Source organism: Solea senegalensis, linkage group LG2 (genome assembly GCF_019176455.1).
Source record: "Solea senegalensis isolate Sse05_10M linkage group LG2, IFAPA_SoseM_1, whole genome shotgun sequence".
NCBI classification, from domain to species: domain Eukaryota; kingdom Metazoa; phylum Chordata; class Actinopteri; order Pleuronectiformes; family Soleidae; genus Solea; species Solea senegalensis.
Window position 1 is genome coordinate 14411331 of NC_058022.1, and position 17569 is coordinate 14428899.

At 43.9% G+C, this 17569-nt stretch overlaps 1 protein-coding gene across 2 annotated transcripts in view; it reads right to left on the bottom strand.

The window, feature by feature from the left end:
* The window catches only part of igsf3 (immunoglobulin superfamily, member 3), a 79738-nt gene that overhangs the window by 44767 nt on the left and 17402 nt on the right, over nt 1–17569 (bottom strand). For both annotated transcript variants that reach the window (XR_006359662.1, XM_044018554.1), the window contains exon 2: nt 17163–17543. Coding sequence is in view for 1 of the 2 variants with exons in the window: in XM_044018554.1 (XP_043874489.1) it covers nt 17163–17543 (381 nt within the window). In the remaining variant the exon portion in view is untranslated. The remainder of the gene's footprint in view (nt 1–17162; nt 17544–17569) is intronic.

Here is a 17569-nt window from a genome sequence, read left to right on the forward strand (position 1 = left end):
TGAACCGGCCCACTCTAAAAGCACAAAAGTCTAGTCCTTATTCTAGCCTATGGTGTTTGACATTCACAACACTACTGCGTGGCAATGCAGATGCTCAGCCACAGATGAAGTGGTTACAGCTTTCCAGCGTGTAATAGCCTTAAGTGTGTGCGTTTGTGTGTGTGAGTGTTTGTGTGTGTGTGTGTGTGTGCAAAGCAAATGGCCATTTGGCAAAGCTAGTAGGGTAATTATTGTTAATTACTCTGTGAAACTGAGAGCACTGCTGAGAGGAAAACAGATTGAGTGGGCGATCCTTAGCTTCACTTCATGCAAGTCCAGCCTCGGCACCTTGCAGACGTCACTTCCTGACCCGGGACGCCTGCAACACGCGCAGGCGGACTGAATCAGGAAGTGATTAAAAAGGAACCCCGGCGGAAACAGTGCCTACACCTGTCCTTCTCATACCCACCGTCCATTATCGAGCATATTCACTGCTTCGCGCTTTTGTGTGAGAAATGTCGGTGAGTCATGAATGAAGAGGTTCAACTGAAACAGCGCGAACAAAGTAAAGTGGGAGGAAGAGGACAGAAGGTGAGGATGAAGACAAAGGACATGGAAGATGATGAATAGCAAAAAGGTATGCGGCGCTTTCGCTTGATGCACCCCACAACCTCTCACAGGATCGCAGGAAGTGGAAAATATACTTCAAATAGATTGTGATCATAGCCCTGTTGTCTATATTTAGATAGTGCGCTTGTCAGTCATCCTTCATTACTCCATGTACTAATGCTAACAACACAACAAGCGAGCAATTACAAAAGAAACCTGAGCAACCAGCATAGCAAACTCTGATAATCTGAGATTGAAACACGTTAGTCTCAGGGTAACAGTCACGCTGTAGAGCCACAAAACAGACAAGGCCTCTGTTACAGAGAAGAAAGGGGGTGAGGAGGGAAAAAAACAACAACACGAGAGTTGAAGGCTGCAGTGTGGGATCTAGGGCCACAGCAGGAGGTATAACAATAACACACGCACATGATCAGATTAGCCACGCATCTAATTAGTGTAACATTCAGAGCACCACTCTTTCATATCTGTAATACTGTAAATATTTATAGGTTTTGTACAACCGGTTAAAAAGATGTTGTGCACCGTGTGGATCCCAAGACACAATTGTGTTTTTTTTATTTACTTCTCATGTCAACACTTTGTATGATGATCTCCTTTGAATCTGTGATGGTGTGTCACTACACTACTACTGCTGCTGCTGCTGCTTCAATAAAAAGGTTTAAATGTTTTGTTTTTGTTTAAATCCACAATGCACAATACCATGGGCTTTTATGCTTCCACTTACTCAAGTGTTGCCTGCACATTGAAGGAAGCTGTGGCCGATGTGGGTAAATCACTATAAACTAGGTGCTGTGATGATTAGAGCTGCCATGCACAGGGCCCTGGCATGTGGAAAGAAGCCCACGCTTGATAGATCCCACACCACTATTGCCTTTCGAGGAAGGGGTCATTTGTAAAATTCTAAAACTAATTTTAGTGAATTCTTACAAACAATTGAAAACATCGGTATTAGAGTTCTCAACGGGCCTGAAAATTACAACCTGGCACGTGGGTCTTTAAGGCCGAACCCGACCCAGCCCGACCTCATCCTCGTCTGATTCTGTTTCTCGGAATACTTTTTCCCATCGATTGAAGCGCTGTGTTTTCTTGTACTGCTGCTGCTGTTGTTGACGCAGCACGCGTCTCCTGGCTTGCATCATCTGGGTCCTCCGGTACCGGCAGCTAACAGGCGGGACACCACATATTTGCCCTTTGGTCAGCGGGCAGCATCCAAACTGGTTGAATTTCAGCCACAGGAATGTTGTGGCTTTGTGGAGATCGGTGATGGACTTCATGGTCATTTTTTTCCCCTCAACCGGTGCGCATGCCGCTGACACGCGGCTGCCGGCTGTGCCCCCTCTCCATCAGGCAGGCATCCAGAGTTACTCTTCACCACACGTGAACAGCGATGGTTCACAACACACAACATATCATTTACAACCTGCAAGACATGTGTTTTATAAGCGGAAAAAAAGGAGCCCCGAGGCCCGTCCCGACCCGACTAATTTGCATATTTTTTCGGCCCGAACCCTACTCTAATAAGTATATCACACACAAAAAGTGCCTTGGAACATTACTCATTAATAAGGACACACCATGAGAAAAATGACGTGAATGTTATTGTAAAGTCACCTACTATCACTTTTAATTCATTTACTTCATTTCATATCACACTTATTTATTGCTATCACAGTCAACGGCTCTTTGGTTGGAGAGCTGTCAAATATTTGCTATTGAAGCAGGAAAGGTGTTGGTCAAAGCTGTTAATGACTTTCACATTGCTGAATACATTTTGGCATAATGATCATATTATGCAAAAAAAAAAATATGGCTTTGGCTCGTCTTTTAAATCCGCTAGTCGTTTAAAAAAAAAGTGTCTTTTGACCTTTTCCTCAAATGTTATTTTCCTCTCTGTAGATTAGTATTCGAGTGTGGACAGTTTGGATTCAGCCCATGCTTCACGTCAGCCGCTCTCGCCTTTCTCTTGATATTTCAGGGACGATAAACTTGAGTTTTCTCCAATTACTGCAATTTGTAAACAGACTAATGAATAGAGTCGAGTCATAATGATTGATTGATTTTGAGATTTGTGACATTCAGGTGAAAATTAAAATAAATGTGCCGGCAATTTTCCTTTTAAATGAGACACAAAGACAAGAATGTCTCATCATAGAGGCTTTCACGTGATTCTATCATAGCACACCATCTCCCATCTTCTAAAAATGTGACAGGAGAAGAGCTGGAATTGAAACGAACAGGGGGTAAAAGAAAAGGGGCGAGAGGATATGAGATCTCAGAGATGTTGTTATGAGATTTTCGGTGAGGAGCTGTGAGATCTCCGGCGACTGGAACATCTCTCTCAGTGTGTGTGTGAATGTAACTACGCTTCTTGTGCTATAACACCAGGGTCACAGTGACTAAAAGGGAAAAAGCCTCTTCATTTAATAAAGGGGAAGCAATCTGAAGCAATTTTTCCTGTCTCCTTACACCGACACTCCTCTCTAGGCTCTGTCCTATTTTTCTCCTCACAGTTTTCTCCTCACTCCTCGAGCTTTATTCCATCTCGCAGCCCCCACACACACACACCCCTCTTGCCACCATATTATCTGGTGAGTTTCCTTTTCGTCAGACAAGTTGCTTGTCAGCACCCAATTATCACTTATTCTGTTTTTCTCAGCCTCCTCTGGCACGTCCTCTTCACGGCACATGAAGGCACATTTCTACCGAGTTCTCTCTAACCTGCTTACAGTCTACATGTCAGTCAGGCAATTACCACATTGATAGTTGGAATGTTGAATGTTTTTTTTTTGTTTTTTTTTTATCCTAAGGGGTCATAAAAACTAGAGAGGGGAGTACCATCTGCTCCATGTATGTGTGTGTGAGAGGGAGAGACAGAAACAGAGGCCCCTGTGGCTATTACAGCTCATTATACCTTACGGTAGAAGAACAGGCCTGTCTCGATCTGGCACAATTTCCCTTTCTCTCATAGGCCAACCACAAAAACACACACTCTCCATCCTATGAGCACAGCTGCTCTCTAACACACACACACACACACACACACAATCCCCTTTTATGCAGCCTGTTCAAGGTGGGAATGTTGTGCCTTCATACCGCCCTACTGTTCTGTAGACGAGGCAAGAACAAGGAACAGGGACATTGTTGTTCTGCCTTTATGCCGGCAGCAGAAGTAGTCAGGCAGCTTCGATTGATGTGTCTATGAAGAGGAAGAAACGCTGTTGTGTTAAATGTCATGCCTCTGATTCGGGGACATTGATATGGCTTTTGAAAATCACACATTGTGGCAAAATGATGTACCAGTTTGTTGTGTGTAAAGCCGTGACTCAGCCATACTGGGTCAGTGAATTACCGGCAGTCCTCGGGGGTGTGCTGCTTAATAAAATCATCCTTTTAGAATATCATACAGAAAGTTAATAACAGAATTTCCTGGCACAGCATGTTTTTCAACCAACATGGCCGAGGTTGCAAAAAGTTCAAAGTTATAAGGCCAATAATCCTATCATGGTATTTCACCATTATTACGCTATGTTCTTCCCCCATTCCATTCAGATGTGTATGTATACTTTTATATTTTCTGAACAATACATGCTGAACTTCTTACGTCTGAACCTATTGTATAACGTACGTACATAATGTAATATAGATTATAGTGCCTTCTGTTTCTTTGGTGTTTTATGGGAGTTGGCATATTTAATGTTGCATTACTGCCTCCTTAGAAAATCCAATTCTTCTATGTATACTCTTTCACTATCAAATGTGTCCATTTGGGTGATACATCAAAACAATTGATGTGATTTATTGGTTAGAGACAGTGATATAAATCAGAACTGATCAAAGAATATGCTGATAAGAAAATCATGAATCAAGGGAAACAACGGCAACACTGCACAACAATTCTATGCAGCATTTGATCTTATTTCCAGCTCATCGTTTTGATTTTTATGACCAGCAGCAATTTGTTTTGTTTCAGTTTCAACGCTCTTAATAGCCTCGTTTCCCCCACAGCAGCAGACAGCTGTTGTGATAAACCTACTATTTAGTAGGTCGATGCTATATATTTAGCAGCAACTAGCAGGTGGAACACACAGCGTCTATACACTGAAATAGACACAAGAAGGACAGCGAAGATTGAAATTGCATTCGCCGTTTGGCAAAAGAAACCTGGCTCCAATTGAATGCTAATCATCAGCTCGATGTGTAATTTGGCAACACTTTGGAGAGTAATATGTCAGTGTTGTATTAACATCTCTGAGCTGTCCCCGTGCAGGCAAAAAATAGATATCAGATCAATTCCGGCTGGTTAATGAGAGTAAACACAATCGCTACGAAGTGAACACTGTTTACCTTATTATTTTATCACGTGGCCAAAGAGTTAATGGCACTGTACCAGTTCTTCCATTTGGCTGCAAGACATTTGAAAACTCAATAAATCTTTATTGATAATGCATAGAAATAAGGTTAATAGCAGTGTAATTTATCGGCATTGGCTCAATATCTCTTTTTCTTTTAACAATACCAACATCAGTCATTTTAAACTATGAAGCATTTACCATTTCAAGCAATGTCAAAGACAACTATGTAACAGCATTTCTGAACAGCCCACTATGTGACTCAGCTAGCGCGCCGCTGCTGATTTTTTACTTGAACGCCAAGTATTGTATCAGCTCGTCCTAAAGAACCCTATAATCACCAATCACAAGTTAATCACAAGTTTCCCTAGTTTGCTTTATTGAAAATATGCGTGTTCGTCCTTGTTCTCTGCCCGTGACAGCACGAGCATAGAGGGAGGGGGAAACAAAGGGAGAAAGTGGGAGAGGAAAAGAAAAAGAAGATGGGCATTAGTGGGCTTGTTATTGTAGCAGGAGAATGGGGACGTGGAGTTGAAAGGCTGAACGCTGCGATAAGAGCGGGATCCGTGATGAAGAGACGCTCTCGCATACGAGAGACGCTGTTTACACGAAGGCAGAAGTGGAGGATTTAACAGGAACTAAGAAGCACGCAAACACACACACACACACACACAATATGACACTACCTTTCACTGAGGCCCAGCTAGGATATTAGCCTGAGTGAGAGAGTTGGGAAGATGGAGAGTAAGCGGGCGATTAAAAGGCAAGGAGTGAGAGGAGGGGTAGTCTGAAGAGAGGTGGGAGTATGAAAGACAAATCTCCCTAAGAGTGTTTGAGAAGAGCTATGTGCAAAGCTATCGTTGACTGAAATCCTTTAGAGCATCGGAGATTTACTCATCAGGCCTAAACACGTGAAATATGTCTCTCTACCCCAGCATTTAGCATCGCATGTCGCTTTCTGTCCCCACATTTCTATTTTCATCTTCACCAGCTTCAGACCCAGTTCCTCCATTGTCTTCTTTAGTCACACACACACACACACACACACACTGTCTTCAGCATGTTTTACCCCTTCAGCCCATGTATCCAGATAACAGCAAACACTCAGGAGGAGAGAAATACACACAGATAACATCTCTGTGTGTATCCGTTTGTCTTGTCCTTTACTGTTGTCCTGGAGATTGTTAGCACATGTGCAGGGTTTTGCTCCGTCTGCCACCATCAGCAAAAACACACACCCCAGAGTCATTGCCACTTCTACACACACACACACACACACACACACACACACACACAAAGACACAGATGTCACATAATAACTGGTCTACCTAGAGGCGCACATGAATGCACACAAACACATCGTGTGCACGCACCCTCTCCCACTTCTGCACTATAAACAGCATTTCTCAAGAATATTACGATTCCCGTTTCACTGGAGGTGCAAGTATTAAAACTAATGCGCTCCATCCTTCCCCACCCTAATCTGCACCTCTTTCTGTCTCCGCGCGCGTTACAGGAGCACCCACCATCTCCATTCAACCGACACTCCAGCCCCAGATGGTGAAGCACTGTGACCAATTAAAGACTTCCCCGAGGATAGAATCAGTTACAGCCCCAGCCATCTGACCATGCGAGTGTGTGTGTGTGAGCTTGTAGTCCTTTCAAACCATTCAGTGTTTTTATCAGTCTACAGAGCCCTGATTTCTGGCCAGTCTCGCATGCCATCTAAAAAAGGTACACTGGCATATCAGTCGAAGAATACAGTCGTATCTAAAGCCTTTCCGAATAGCGCATAAACACACGATGTCAAGATTTAAATCGTCGCCCCACTCGAGCACGAAGAGCAGAAGAGCATGAGGAGACTGGCCAGGTGTGCGGAGTATAAGGAGGGCTGTGTTGTGTTGGGTGTATAAGAAATTGTCTTTCAGGGGCAGAGGGGGAGGGAAGAGAGTGTCGTAAAGGGAGGTGGGCAGCGCGCAGTCACCAGGCATCCGTCCAGCAGGGCAGCAGATGAGGGAGCAACTGTCTGCCTTTGCTGCCAACACTGAGGGGATTCAGGCATATGCCAACCCCACCCTGTTCATACAGGCATACACATGCAAACCCAACGCTCTGTCCGTGGCCCACAATGGCCGGCTTGGCATGAGGGCACAGGTGTCAGCACATGTGTCAAGTTGTTTATCCCTCAGTTAACCGACAGGAGGAAACCGGTTGTGCTTTCTTTTAATATTCCGTGTGTGTGTGTGTGTGTGTGAAGTAGGTTGTGAGGACCAACTACACTTTTGGCTGGTCCTCACAACTTTAAAGAACCTTTGGGGGGTTGGTTTTAAGGTTAGGGGTAGAATTAGGTTTAGGTTAAAGGCCTTTGCATACTGAAATATTTTTCAAACATGTGTCCAATCAACGCAGCATTCACATCGGCCACGGGGAAATTGTGACTGTTACGGATCGTGTTCGATGTTTCCCGGGCTTCCGTTTCCAACAAATTCACAGCTAATGAGAATGAGTGTCGTCGTCCTCATCATTTATCAATATCTTCACATCACGCTTCACGTCCACGGGAGGGCGCTTCCAAATTATTTCGTCCCGCATGTTCGCAACGTGTCTGGTTTCCAAAGACCTTTAGGGCTAGGGAACACATTATGTCTAGGAGTGTCCTCGGAACTGTAGAGAATCGAGCGTGCACGTGTGTGTCTCAAAAGTCCTCGCTCAAACTGTAAGACGCCTCTGAGTGTGCGTGTACAGCAAACACAGATTTCACACAGTGGCGTGTCATCAGCTTGCTCACAGTGGTGCTGCTTTACCTAAAAAGTGTAGCCTCTCAGGTGTAGCATTTTCCTCTTCACTTCTACTACAGCGACAACAGCCAGCGGCTGGCTCTACAGCCTACACTGAAATGTCATTACATAAGAGGTTTCGGCTTATTCTCGGTTTCTTGTTGCGAGCGGTTAGGCTGCGATTAGCATGCTGATGAGGTGGCTGTGATGCTTTTCCATGGCAGTGACAACATCTTCAAGAGTAACTATAGGCTGTATATGAAAATGGAAGTCATCGCTGAGTCTATAAAGTAAAAGCCAGTGCAGAAGTGCATGAAATCTGTTGTCTCTTGAATGTCCATCAGGGGGCTATAAATAAATGACCCCACGTGTCACTTGATTTCTCACATCAGCTAAGTTTAGTTTATTGTTTATTTATTTGAGCATGCATACTTCTCATTACTGTAACTCTTAGACTGTTTGTGATCTAGAAAATTCAAAAACTATGGACTGGCGATCTGTCTGGTTGTGACCCGGCCTTTTGCCCTATGTCACCTGAGATTGGCACAGCACCCCCCGTGACCCTCATGTGGAGGATAAAGCGGTACAAGACGGATGCATGGATACCAGAAAGCAGAAAAATAGAGCTTTGTATCCATATACTTGTCATTAAGGTAGCCCTCTGGACTTCCGCAGAACGACTGTCCAATCACAGACAAGATTTCACCGGTGTGTCACACGTTTGTGACGTCAGCTCGATCCTTAGCGAAAGTAAAAGTTCTCTTGGAATAAAGGAGCAGAAGCACTCACTCACTCACTCACTCACTGAACATTTAACAATTCTACAGCCATAAAATCAATAACAATCCAGGCAGCCTCATTATCTTGATGGTCATAAGAGGGTTAACAGGGACAACGCACAATTTCTACAATTGTTCCAGAATTAGTTCATTGCTAATTTACATCTGCAGTCCCTGTGCAGGCAAACAAACAACAATTAGGACAGAATAAGAACACAATACACAAGAATATAAGAAAAATAGACAGGTAGCCAAAGAACAAACAATATGAAATGACAATACATAAGATTGCCTATCACATTATCAATAATCTGGCCTATTCAAAACAGTGGATATAAATAGGCAGTTAACCTACATAGCAGCAAAGATATTAGACCTGAGTGTCATCTGCAATATATTAAAATAGTAGTCTGGCCTGAAACACATTGGTGCATTTACATGCATATATATGTATATATATATATGTATGTATATATATGTATGTGTATATATATATAGTATATTGTCTCAATCACTAGTTTTAGGTCTTACACTGTACAGCATGATTTTTTGTAAATTATAACAGACAAAACAAATAAGTATATGTTTGTATGTATTAGGATCAACACTATGTGAGTGACAGATATATAAATCAGATATGGCTGCAGCTGCAGGTGGACGTGCAGTGAACAAGTACACCAACATTTTAACAAATATAGTTATTTCTGATTTCATAAACCCAACATGGTGTTGACCAAGGCTCTAAACAAAAAAAAGAGAAGAAGCTGCTAATAGATCATTTTCTGAGCGTAGTATGACATAATCATGACGTGCAGCTCCTTGATTGGCAGCAGATTGGTATTCAACATCATACCTGCTGTCTCATGTGACGCCTGCCGCTGCTGTTTTGTGACAATCAGAGTCTGACAGAGCTTAATCAAGTGCAACGCGGCCTGCTGTGTTGCACAAACATCTCCATCAGTGCTATTACAAGAGAAAAACCCTCTCTCCGTGAGCCGCTACCGTTTCGTAAGAGCAGTTGTCTACACGTCCCCATACACATGTGAAAATATCACTAAAAGGAATATATGTCTTAGAATCAAAACAGCGATTGAATAATCTGCCTGAGGACACGAGAGTCAAACATCTGAGCATGTTCTTGTACATATAAATGGATTCTGATGCCTGTGTGCGTATCTGTGTCCAAGCCAGGAGCAGTCGGAGTGTCCTGGACCACACTTCCAAGTCCTATAATACTGTAGGTTCCACTTTTAACTGACACATTTTACCGACATGGACACAAACTAGCAAATTAGCACATCCATATTCATACGGAATTCATATTCTGTGCTCTGTTTATCTCCCCGAGAAGAGACAGCAGGCCCGTGAGGTTTAGCGTTAAGCCAAGCTAATCAAATCAGCAAGAGGAACACTAGCACATCTTTAGCCCATTATATAAACATTAGCAAACATATAAACAGAACACACACACACACACACACGTGGTTACTAAATCTTTTCTCATTAGCCTTAGTCCATAGTGTGGGCGACAGGCGCAATACAGAGCGTGTCTGACATCATTTATATTTTCAGAAGGGCAACAGCACTACATTTGCAAAGCATGCTATGCTTGAAAGTGTGTCTTTGGGCTACGAGAGCATTTAGATTCATGCTTAATGGCAAAAGTGAGTTGACTGGCCCAACAGCATCAACAGCTGAGGTTGGAGCACAATGCAGCCTCTTCCAAATGCCTACTGATTCCTAGTCAATGCTCTGGGAGCTGGGTTGGGCTGAGTCCTGAATTTGTAGAGCAGTCCAGGGTCCCACTGTGTTGTCGTGGACAGGGCTTTGAATCTAATACACTGGTTTAACCAAAGGACATTTGGGTCGCACCTGTGTTTCGAACTCTTACCAGTCTGAAATGTTGACATGACTCTATTCTTAAAAAAAAGTTGTTTCAGTAGAAGGGTTCAGCCATTTTCCATGCTGAGTCACTGTCACACTGACATGTTTTACTGGGACAGCCATCACTCATGTTACCAGTAACTCCTATAATGACATGACACCACGTCTGCTGTCTCTGTGAATTTTTTAAATACATTTATTCATGTACATTCAATTTGACAGGTACATTAGGATTAGGTCTGAACCATTGGACCTCTGAAGACATGAAGCCTCATCACTGTCCATAGTCTTGTCCACCATAGTGGACAAGGTGTATAACCAAACCTACCAAAAGATGTCTACTGTATCGGAGCATTTACTGGAAAGCAGATTTTATGTAGACTCTTGTAACAAGCTAACACATTTGAGGATAAAGCATAACAAAGTTGCTCCTCCGAAATGCCCTCCCTTTAATTAGATTACAGTTTCATATTTGATTCACTGCCCTAACTTTGAGATCAACAAAGATTTGCAAAGCCTTAGGATTATCGAACTTGAAATAGACTTGTTTTTTCCCCCCACCTATATCCTCTCACTGCCCTAACTACACTATTGTTCCATGTCCACTTAATAGAAAAAGAGCCAAATCAATATTTTGATGAAAACTTATGTGTTAAATAAGAATCCTCCTCAAAATCCTTCCACAGAGCTGTACATCTAGTAAAGATTGCACTACAGGACTACAGAGCACCAGGCTGTCTGTTGCTCTGTTCAACAACACTGTTTTATTCACAGCACATCAATGTTCTACTACATTCAGCAGTTGTATTGTCTACCACAGTGATCCACTGGGCTGTTAAAGCCCTCTTCAGTGATGTTCAGTAGAAAGCATATGTTCCAGTGGGAGCACTACAGCAAGGTACCTCTCAGACTCAATTATGAGTGCGACATCTGTCCTGACTGACAGTTCACTACAGCGTGTGACTGTGTTTGTTTCCTGTGTGTGCGTGTGCGTGCGTATGCATGTGCCTGTGTACGGTGAGCCCAACTGGCAGTAATGTTATTGAGCAGGAAGCTCTGTCCGCGAAAGTGGATGAGATGTGCAAGAAAATGGCAAGCCAGACATAGCGATAAAATCTCTCTCCATCTGGAGTCCTGCCTGGTCCACAGCTTAAAGCTAGGGATGTGCACACACACACACACACACACACACACACAAACTCAGCAGAGAAGGAATGTAATTGTAAATGAAAGTGAGAGGTGATGGCGGAGCGAGAGAGAGAGAGGGAGGGGGGGGGGCAGAAAAGGCTAGAAGTGTCACTGCAAAAAGAGACGAGGGAGATGAAAAGCCCCAGTCACATACGGGCGTATGTCCCTCATCAATTCCTAAAGACACAGAGATGTAACTTCCCTTGTCCATTCATCAACACTCTCTGTCCTCTAGTCCCCATTTCCTTCAGTAAATCTTATCCTATCTTTCTTTGTCCACACTGTTCAGCAATTTGTCTCCGATAAAAGAGATTCAATCTACCCATTGTCCCAACCTCCCCCCACCCCACCCCACCCTCCATCTTAATTCAATCCCTACTTCCCTCTGCACTCTTATGCTATGTGCTTCAATCACCGATATGCCTCTCTCCTGTGATGAAACTCAACGAAGAGCTGGATTGACAAAACCATATACCTGCATGACCAGCCCCAAATGAGAGCCAGGGTGGGGAGCGGGCTTAATCAAATCTGGGGGTTCTGGATTGATGAAGGGAGGAGATGGAGCACAGCAGAATAAGGAAGAGAGGGAGGGGCCTCGGTGTCACCCAGCGTAAAAGTAAGGAATGTGAGATGACATCTCCCCGCTCCCTCTATATCTCATTAGAGAAGTAGAGGAGTGCAACTTGGTTGAATCCCCTGAGGAAGAAAATCAAGTGAGACGCAAACCAGAAACACAACAAATTTACAACACTGAGCTCGGCACAGGCACGTTTCAGGCCACTTTTTTACACCACGTGTATGTTTAACAGTGTGCAGCCTTGGCTTAGCTGAGGGGAAAAAAAAAATCACCACTGTTCTTTGCCCTGTTGACCAACACACGCTTGAAGGTTGCACGTGCACAGAAGCACACAAACAAAAAAGATGACCTTGGGTAGGGTAGGGCTTTACAGAGTGCTTACTGTAGAAGTAAAAAATGTGGGGCATACATATATACTAGAAATAAAAAGTGGGAACGAACCAGTGCAGTACTTCAGAAAATAACACGGCCAGCGGTTTTCTTCTTCCTTAATTGAAATTCCTGGGTCTCATGTCCAGCCATTTTCCCTCCTTCTCCCTCTTTCCCAGCGTCGTCAATTTGTGCTGGATAATTGTGTTTGGAACATGTATGGCAGTAAGTGACTGCATTAACCTTAGGAGTCACGTCGGGCACAGACTACTTAAACTGCAAGCCTACAGCGGCAGTCGTATTGTGGGTAATGCCCTGTGGAGGTGTAACCAATCACATTGCAGTCGAGAGGAGACGCTCATCATTTGTTGGCCACACGCTATTCAGCATCACCCAACTACCTATTTCCGATTCTGCTGCTTCTGCCCCTATTCCTCTCTTTTCCAATATCCTCACAGCGGCACCTTTCAGTGCCATCCATCTCTTTCTTCTCTTCAGAAATCACTGCCTGCTAAACTTGAAGTTTTTCTAATCACACCTGGGAAGATGGATGTTTTAACCCTTTTCTCTTGACCAGTGGTGATGAATAACAGACAAATGTGAGAATGCTTTTGTTTTAAAAGTGCATCAGGGCTTTGGGCCTCCAGCTCAGTTACTACCGCATTTCAGATGGACAGCAACTTGCCAAATCCGGAGGCTAGAGTCTGTATTTTTGCCAGCACAGTGACTCCTATGGTGCCGTCTATGACAGTGATGCTATATGGCAGTTTCATAAGTAATGGCAATCTGATACTCGCCACTGCGAGGGCTTGCTGTTCTGCTAGCTGTTGGACTCGCTCACACACAGGCTGGTGCGTAGGATAAGGACAACCATGATGGCCATGTCAGGCTGTTGTCCTTTTCTTCTACAATCTGATGTGTAGGAGGAACACACACACACACACACATGCTCAAACAAGCACACAGAAGCGCACACGCACACTGGCGTGCAACAAACTCAGCTTCGTCAGTCTGCAGGATCAGAGGGTGGAAGGTGTGCACAGAAACAAACTGCTGCCGATGACCGCTGACATCAAAGAGCCTCACAAAAAACTCCTGATCACAGAGCGCGCGATGAACGCCGCGGTCTGATGAAAAGACACGACGGTGAAGAGCGTGAGAAAAAAGGGCTTTAGACAAATAACACAACAAAATTTGAGTCCTGGTGCCTAAGCCCTGGTGCCTAAGCCCAGTGCCACACTGACGCATTTGAGAGGCCTGAAGTGGAGCTGTGTTAGCGCCGAAGCGTTGTGTGACGTGCAATTACTCTGACGCAATTTATAGAAGTGGTGGAAGGTGGTATTTTAAATATGTGGGACAAATGTCTGAACATTCTCAGACTGGTCCTTACCAAGCAGCAGGGCCTCCTACCTTTCTATGACAAATATTAGGAGGGAACCTAGTACAAACCTAAGCTTTCTGTGTATTACATTTACTACATTTACATTTCTGAACCTCTGTGTCACTTGACAAATAATAAAGCTGTGTATTGGCAAGCATGTGGCGATTTGATGAATATCCCAATCCAGAGAGTCCCAACTAAAGGTCTGGAGCTAAAACACAACACAAAACCACTGTCAAGCATATTTGCTTATTAATGAAGTGCTTCAAATTATGATACAGAATAGTGATGGGAAGTACGGCTCTTTTCAAAGATTCAGCTCTTTTGAATCTGAACGGCTCTTCACCGACTCTTTCTCTGAGCCTTTTATTTAAGCTTAATTTTGCAAATATCAATGGTTTGTGTTTTTATAAATCAGTGTTTTCATAAAAGCCTTAATTTTTATGCATTTTGTTTAGTACAAAAAATAGAGTTACTATTTTTTTTTTTTTTACATTTTAATCAAACCATAACAACTGAACACAGAACCTGCACCTAACCTAACCAACCCTCTCTGTCGCTCTGTGTGTACCTGGCCAGTACCACTACACTGGCTGCCCCCTTCCTTCTTTTACACAATAGTGTGATCCTAGTCTGTCCTTGCATGTCATTGGCCGAATGGTGTGTCCATCAAAATAAAGTCCCGCCCCTGCCTGCACTCACATCACTAATATAGAAGCACTCCATGAAATATCGCAACATTTTAGTCTGGAGGTATCTTCTTGATCCCCTACTGATTAAGTGGACATAATGCAGTATTTGTATTCTTTACACATATATTTAATATTTAATATACTAAATATTAAAACACATCAGTTAGTACTGGCACATTTCCATTCAATCGATCTTGTATCAGAGTATATAAAAGGACAGACTGTGTGTCTGCTCACCTCCCTTAAAAAAGCATCTCGGAAAAAGCAACTCACACAAGGACGACTAAGAATAATTTTCCCAGGCAATCAAGTGCATTCACAGCCGAGGTGTCTAATTCTGCGTGACAGACGATACAAGGCGTGAAAACTCTGTGTCACTGTATCAGTGTGAGTGGGGTACAGGTGCGCTGGCTGCTGAAACTCCTCCAGCAGCAGCAGCAGCAGCAGCAGCGGGTATCGTGTTTCATGTCGAAACCCTCACCTGCTCTTTGTACTGTAAGGTGACATCCATGTGAGTCAGCCTTAATGCAGCTCAGGGTAAAAATTACTGTGTGGCCTTCTACCCCCACAATTAACCCAACTACCCCAGACACACACCCACACATCCGCACTGTCTAGTCTTCTAGGTCACAATCTTCCTCCCTGAATTCCTTCTATATTACTCTCTCCTGCTTGTGGAAAATATCCTCAGGGACAGCATCCACAAAGGACTTTAATACAATAGAGTGAGAGCAAATTTGAAAAAAAAGAAGATGAACGGACACATACAGATTACAGAGTAAAACACAGTGGGGAAAGAAAAACAGAGACAGAGTGGATGATCCTAGGAAACTTGCAGCTGCTGGGGATCACAGTGGGACCCTCAGAAATACAACAGGGCAAACTCACTGTCTAACACTGACCTCCAAAACAGGGTTAAGAGCTTTCAGGCAAAGAAAGAGATGACAAAGTCCCTCAACACTTCTTCTTCTTCTTGCATACTCTAGTCTAGATCCCACTCTCACACTCAGGACTATAAATACCGTGTGCTATCAGCAGTGCAGTTTTACTGCACCCTGCTCCTGAGCCCTGTCCCACATAAAGATTATACTGCTCAAACTACAAAATATGAACGCTCAAGTCCATGTAATAACACTTATTTGAATGGAAAAAAACAACAACAACAAGCTTATCGATCTGTTAAGTGCACACACAGTGCTGTTTCTGCGAGTATTGATCACAGCAGCCTGACCTGAACTTTAGTAAATCAGGGTTCACGGCGCCGCACGACAAGTGACTTAGGACCTAAATGTGCGCAACTCAAGCAGAGACACAGTTGGTTTGCACTTTGACCCCCGAGTGAAGGGTCAGCCACACACAGTTAAAGGTATGAAGTTATGAGGAGAATGGAATCCCAGACTGTGGCAGCTGTGCCACAGTGTGTGTGTGTGTGTGTGTGTGTGTGAGTGTGTGGACATATCGGATTGATCTGTTCGTAGCGTTCACACATTACGCCTACACTCCAGCTCAGGTCAAGGGAAAGGTGTACGAAGGGAGTGTGCGAGTGTGAATGAGAGGGTAAGACAGAGAGGGAGGGCGAAACATTCAGGCACCTTATGTGCATGACCAACTCAAGACAAGTTAGTCTAGATTCATGCTCAGTCCAGTTTTGATACCCTGCTTGTAAATGATGCTTAGTGTTAGTTCATGCAGGACACGTCCGTCATACAACCCAGCTGACAACATCAGTCATGCTCTAACCACGGCAGATCATTGTGACCATTGTAATCCCTGTTTTGGCTTCGTATGCTGCTTGGCCAATCCAGTGAACATCTGAAGAGTGGAGTCATCAACGCCAAGGCTAACTGGATTTCCTTCGTTGCAATGGTTTAATTATGCCAAACGTGTTCCTGGCTGAGCTGATATAATGCTTATGTAGATGGTGCATATGCAGACAGAAATCTATGTTGGAAAAATTACCCCAAGCACTTTATTTATAGAGTTTCAATTTATGAAAAACGAAGCACCCCAACCTTCTATTAGGGCTCTTAATTACAGCTGCGTTGTAAGACACACTAAAGCAATTCACTTACCTTGCCAAATGTACATTCTGACAAAGTAAAAAATGATATCACAACCCTATTTGCTGTTTTGCATCCCATCATCACCTGCATTAAAGCTGTGATGTAGTGCTTACAAGTGTAAGTGGACAAGAGACGCAAACAGCGCAAGGATCTTCTGCTTTAGACGTTGCTCCAAAGCACCACTAGTCATCAAAACCTCCACAGGGTGACTTTAAAGAATGGCCAGCAGGTTCTCCATTATAGCAGGACTGCATTCATTTAAGCTCTCAAACAATAAATAAGCATAAAAAAGAAACATACCCACAGGATGTATTTAGGTGTGTGGAGAAGTAATTAGCCGGTATTTCCTATGCAGTGGATTAATTGATTGCGGATTGATCAGTAATGACACACTGCTGACTCTATCTGTGCCTACGGTTGTATTCGTGTTGGGAACATCTGCACACAGAGGCGGTTTATCTGTGCTCTCAGTTTCTATGTGCTCAGAGACTCACCTGTTAGGTTGGTGCGTGCGCTGTAGGATCCGAGGTACCGGCCGTCCGTGTTGGGTGTGTAACACTCAAACAGACCCTGGTCCAGGGCCTGCACTTTGGTGATGTGGAGCACGGCCGAGTCACCGCTGAGCCTCTCCACGAAGATCTCTTTGCTATTCACCCTCTGGGCGTACACAGCATAGGCATAGTTCTGCTGAGCCGTGCTCACAATGCGGATCTCTCGGTCCTGTGCTGACGCCAGGTACATGGACCACTCAAAGTCCTGCTCTACCCCCTCTTTGTAGCCGGTCACGTTGCACCAGATGGTCACATGGGAGCCCTCAGTCCGTATCAGCGGGCCACTCTGCACCGTTACGACTCTCTGGGCCACGGCAACACCAGCTACAGAAAGAGAACGAGAAAGAAAC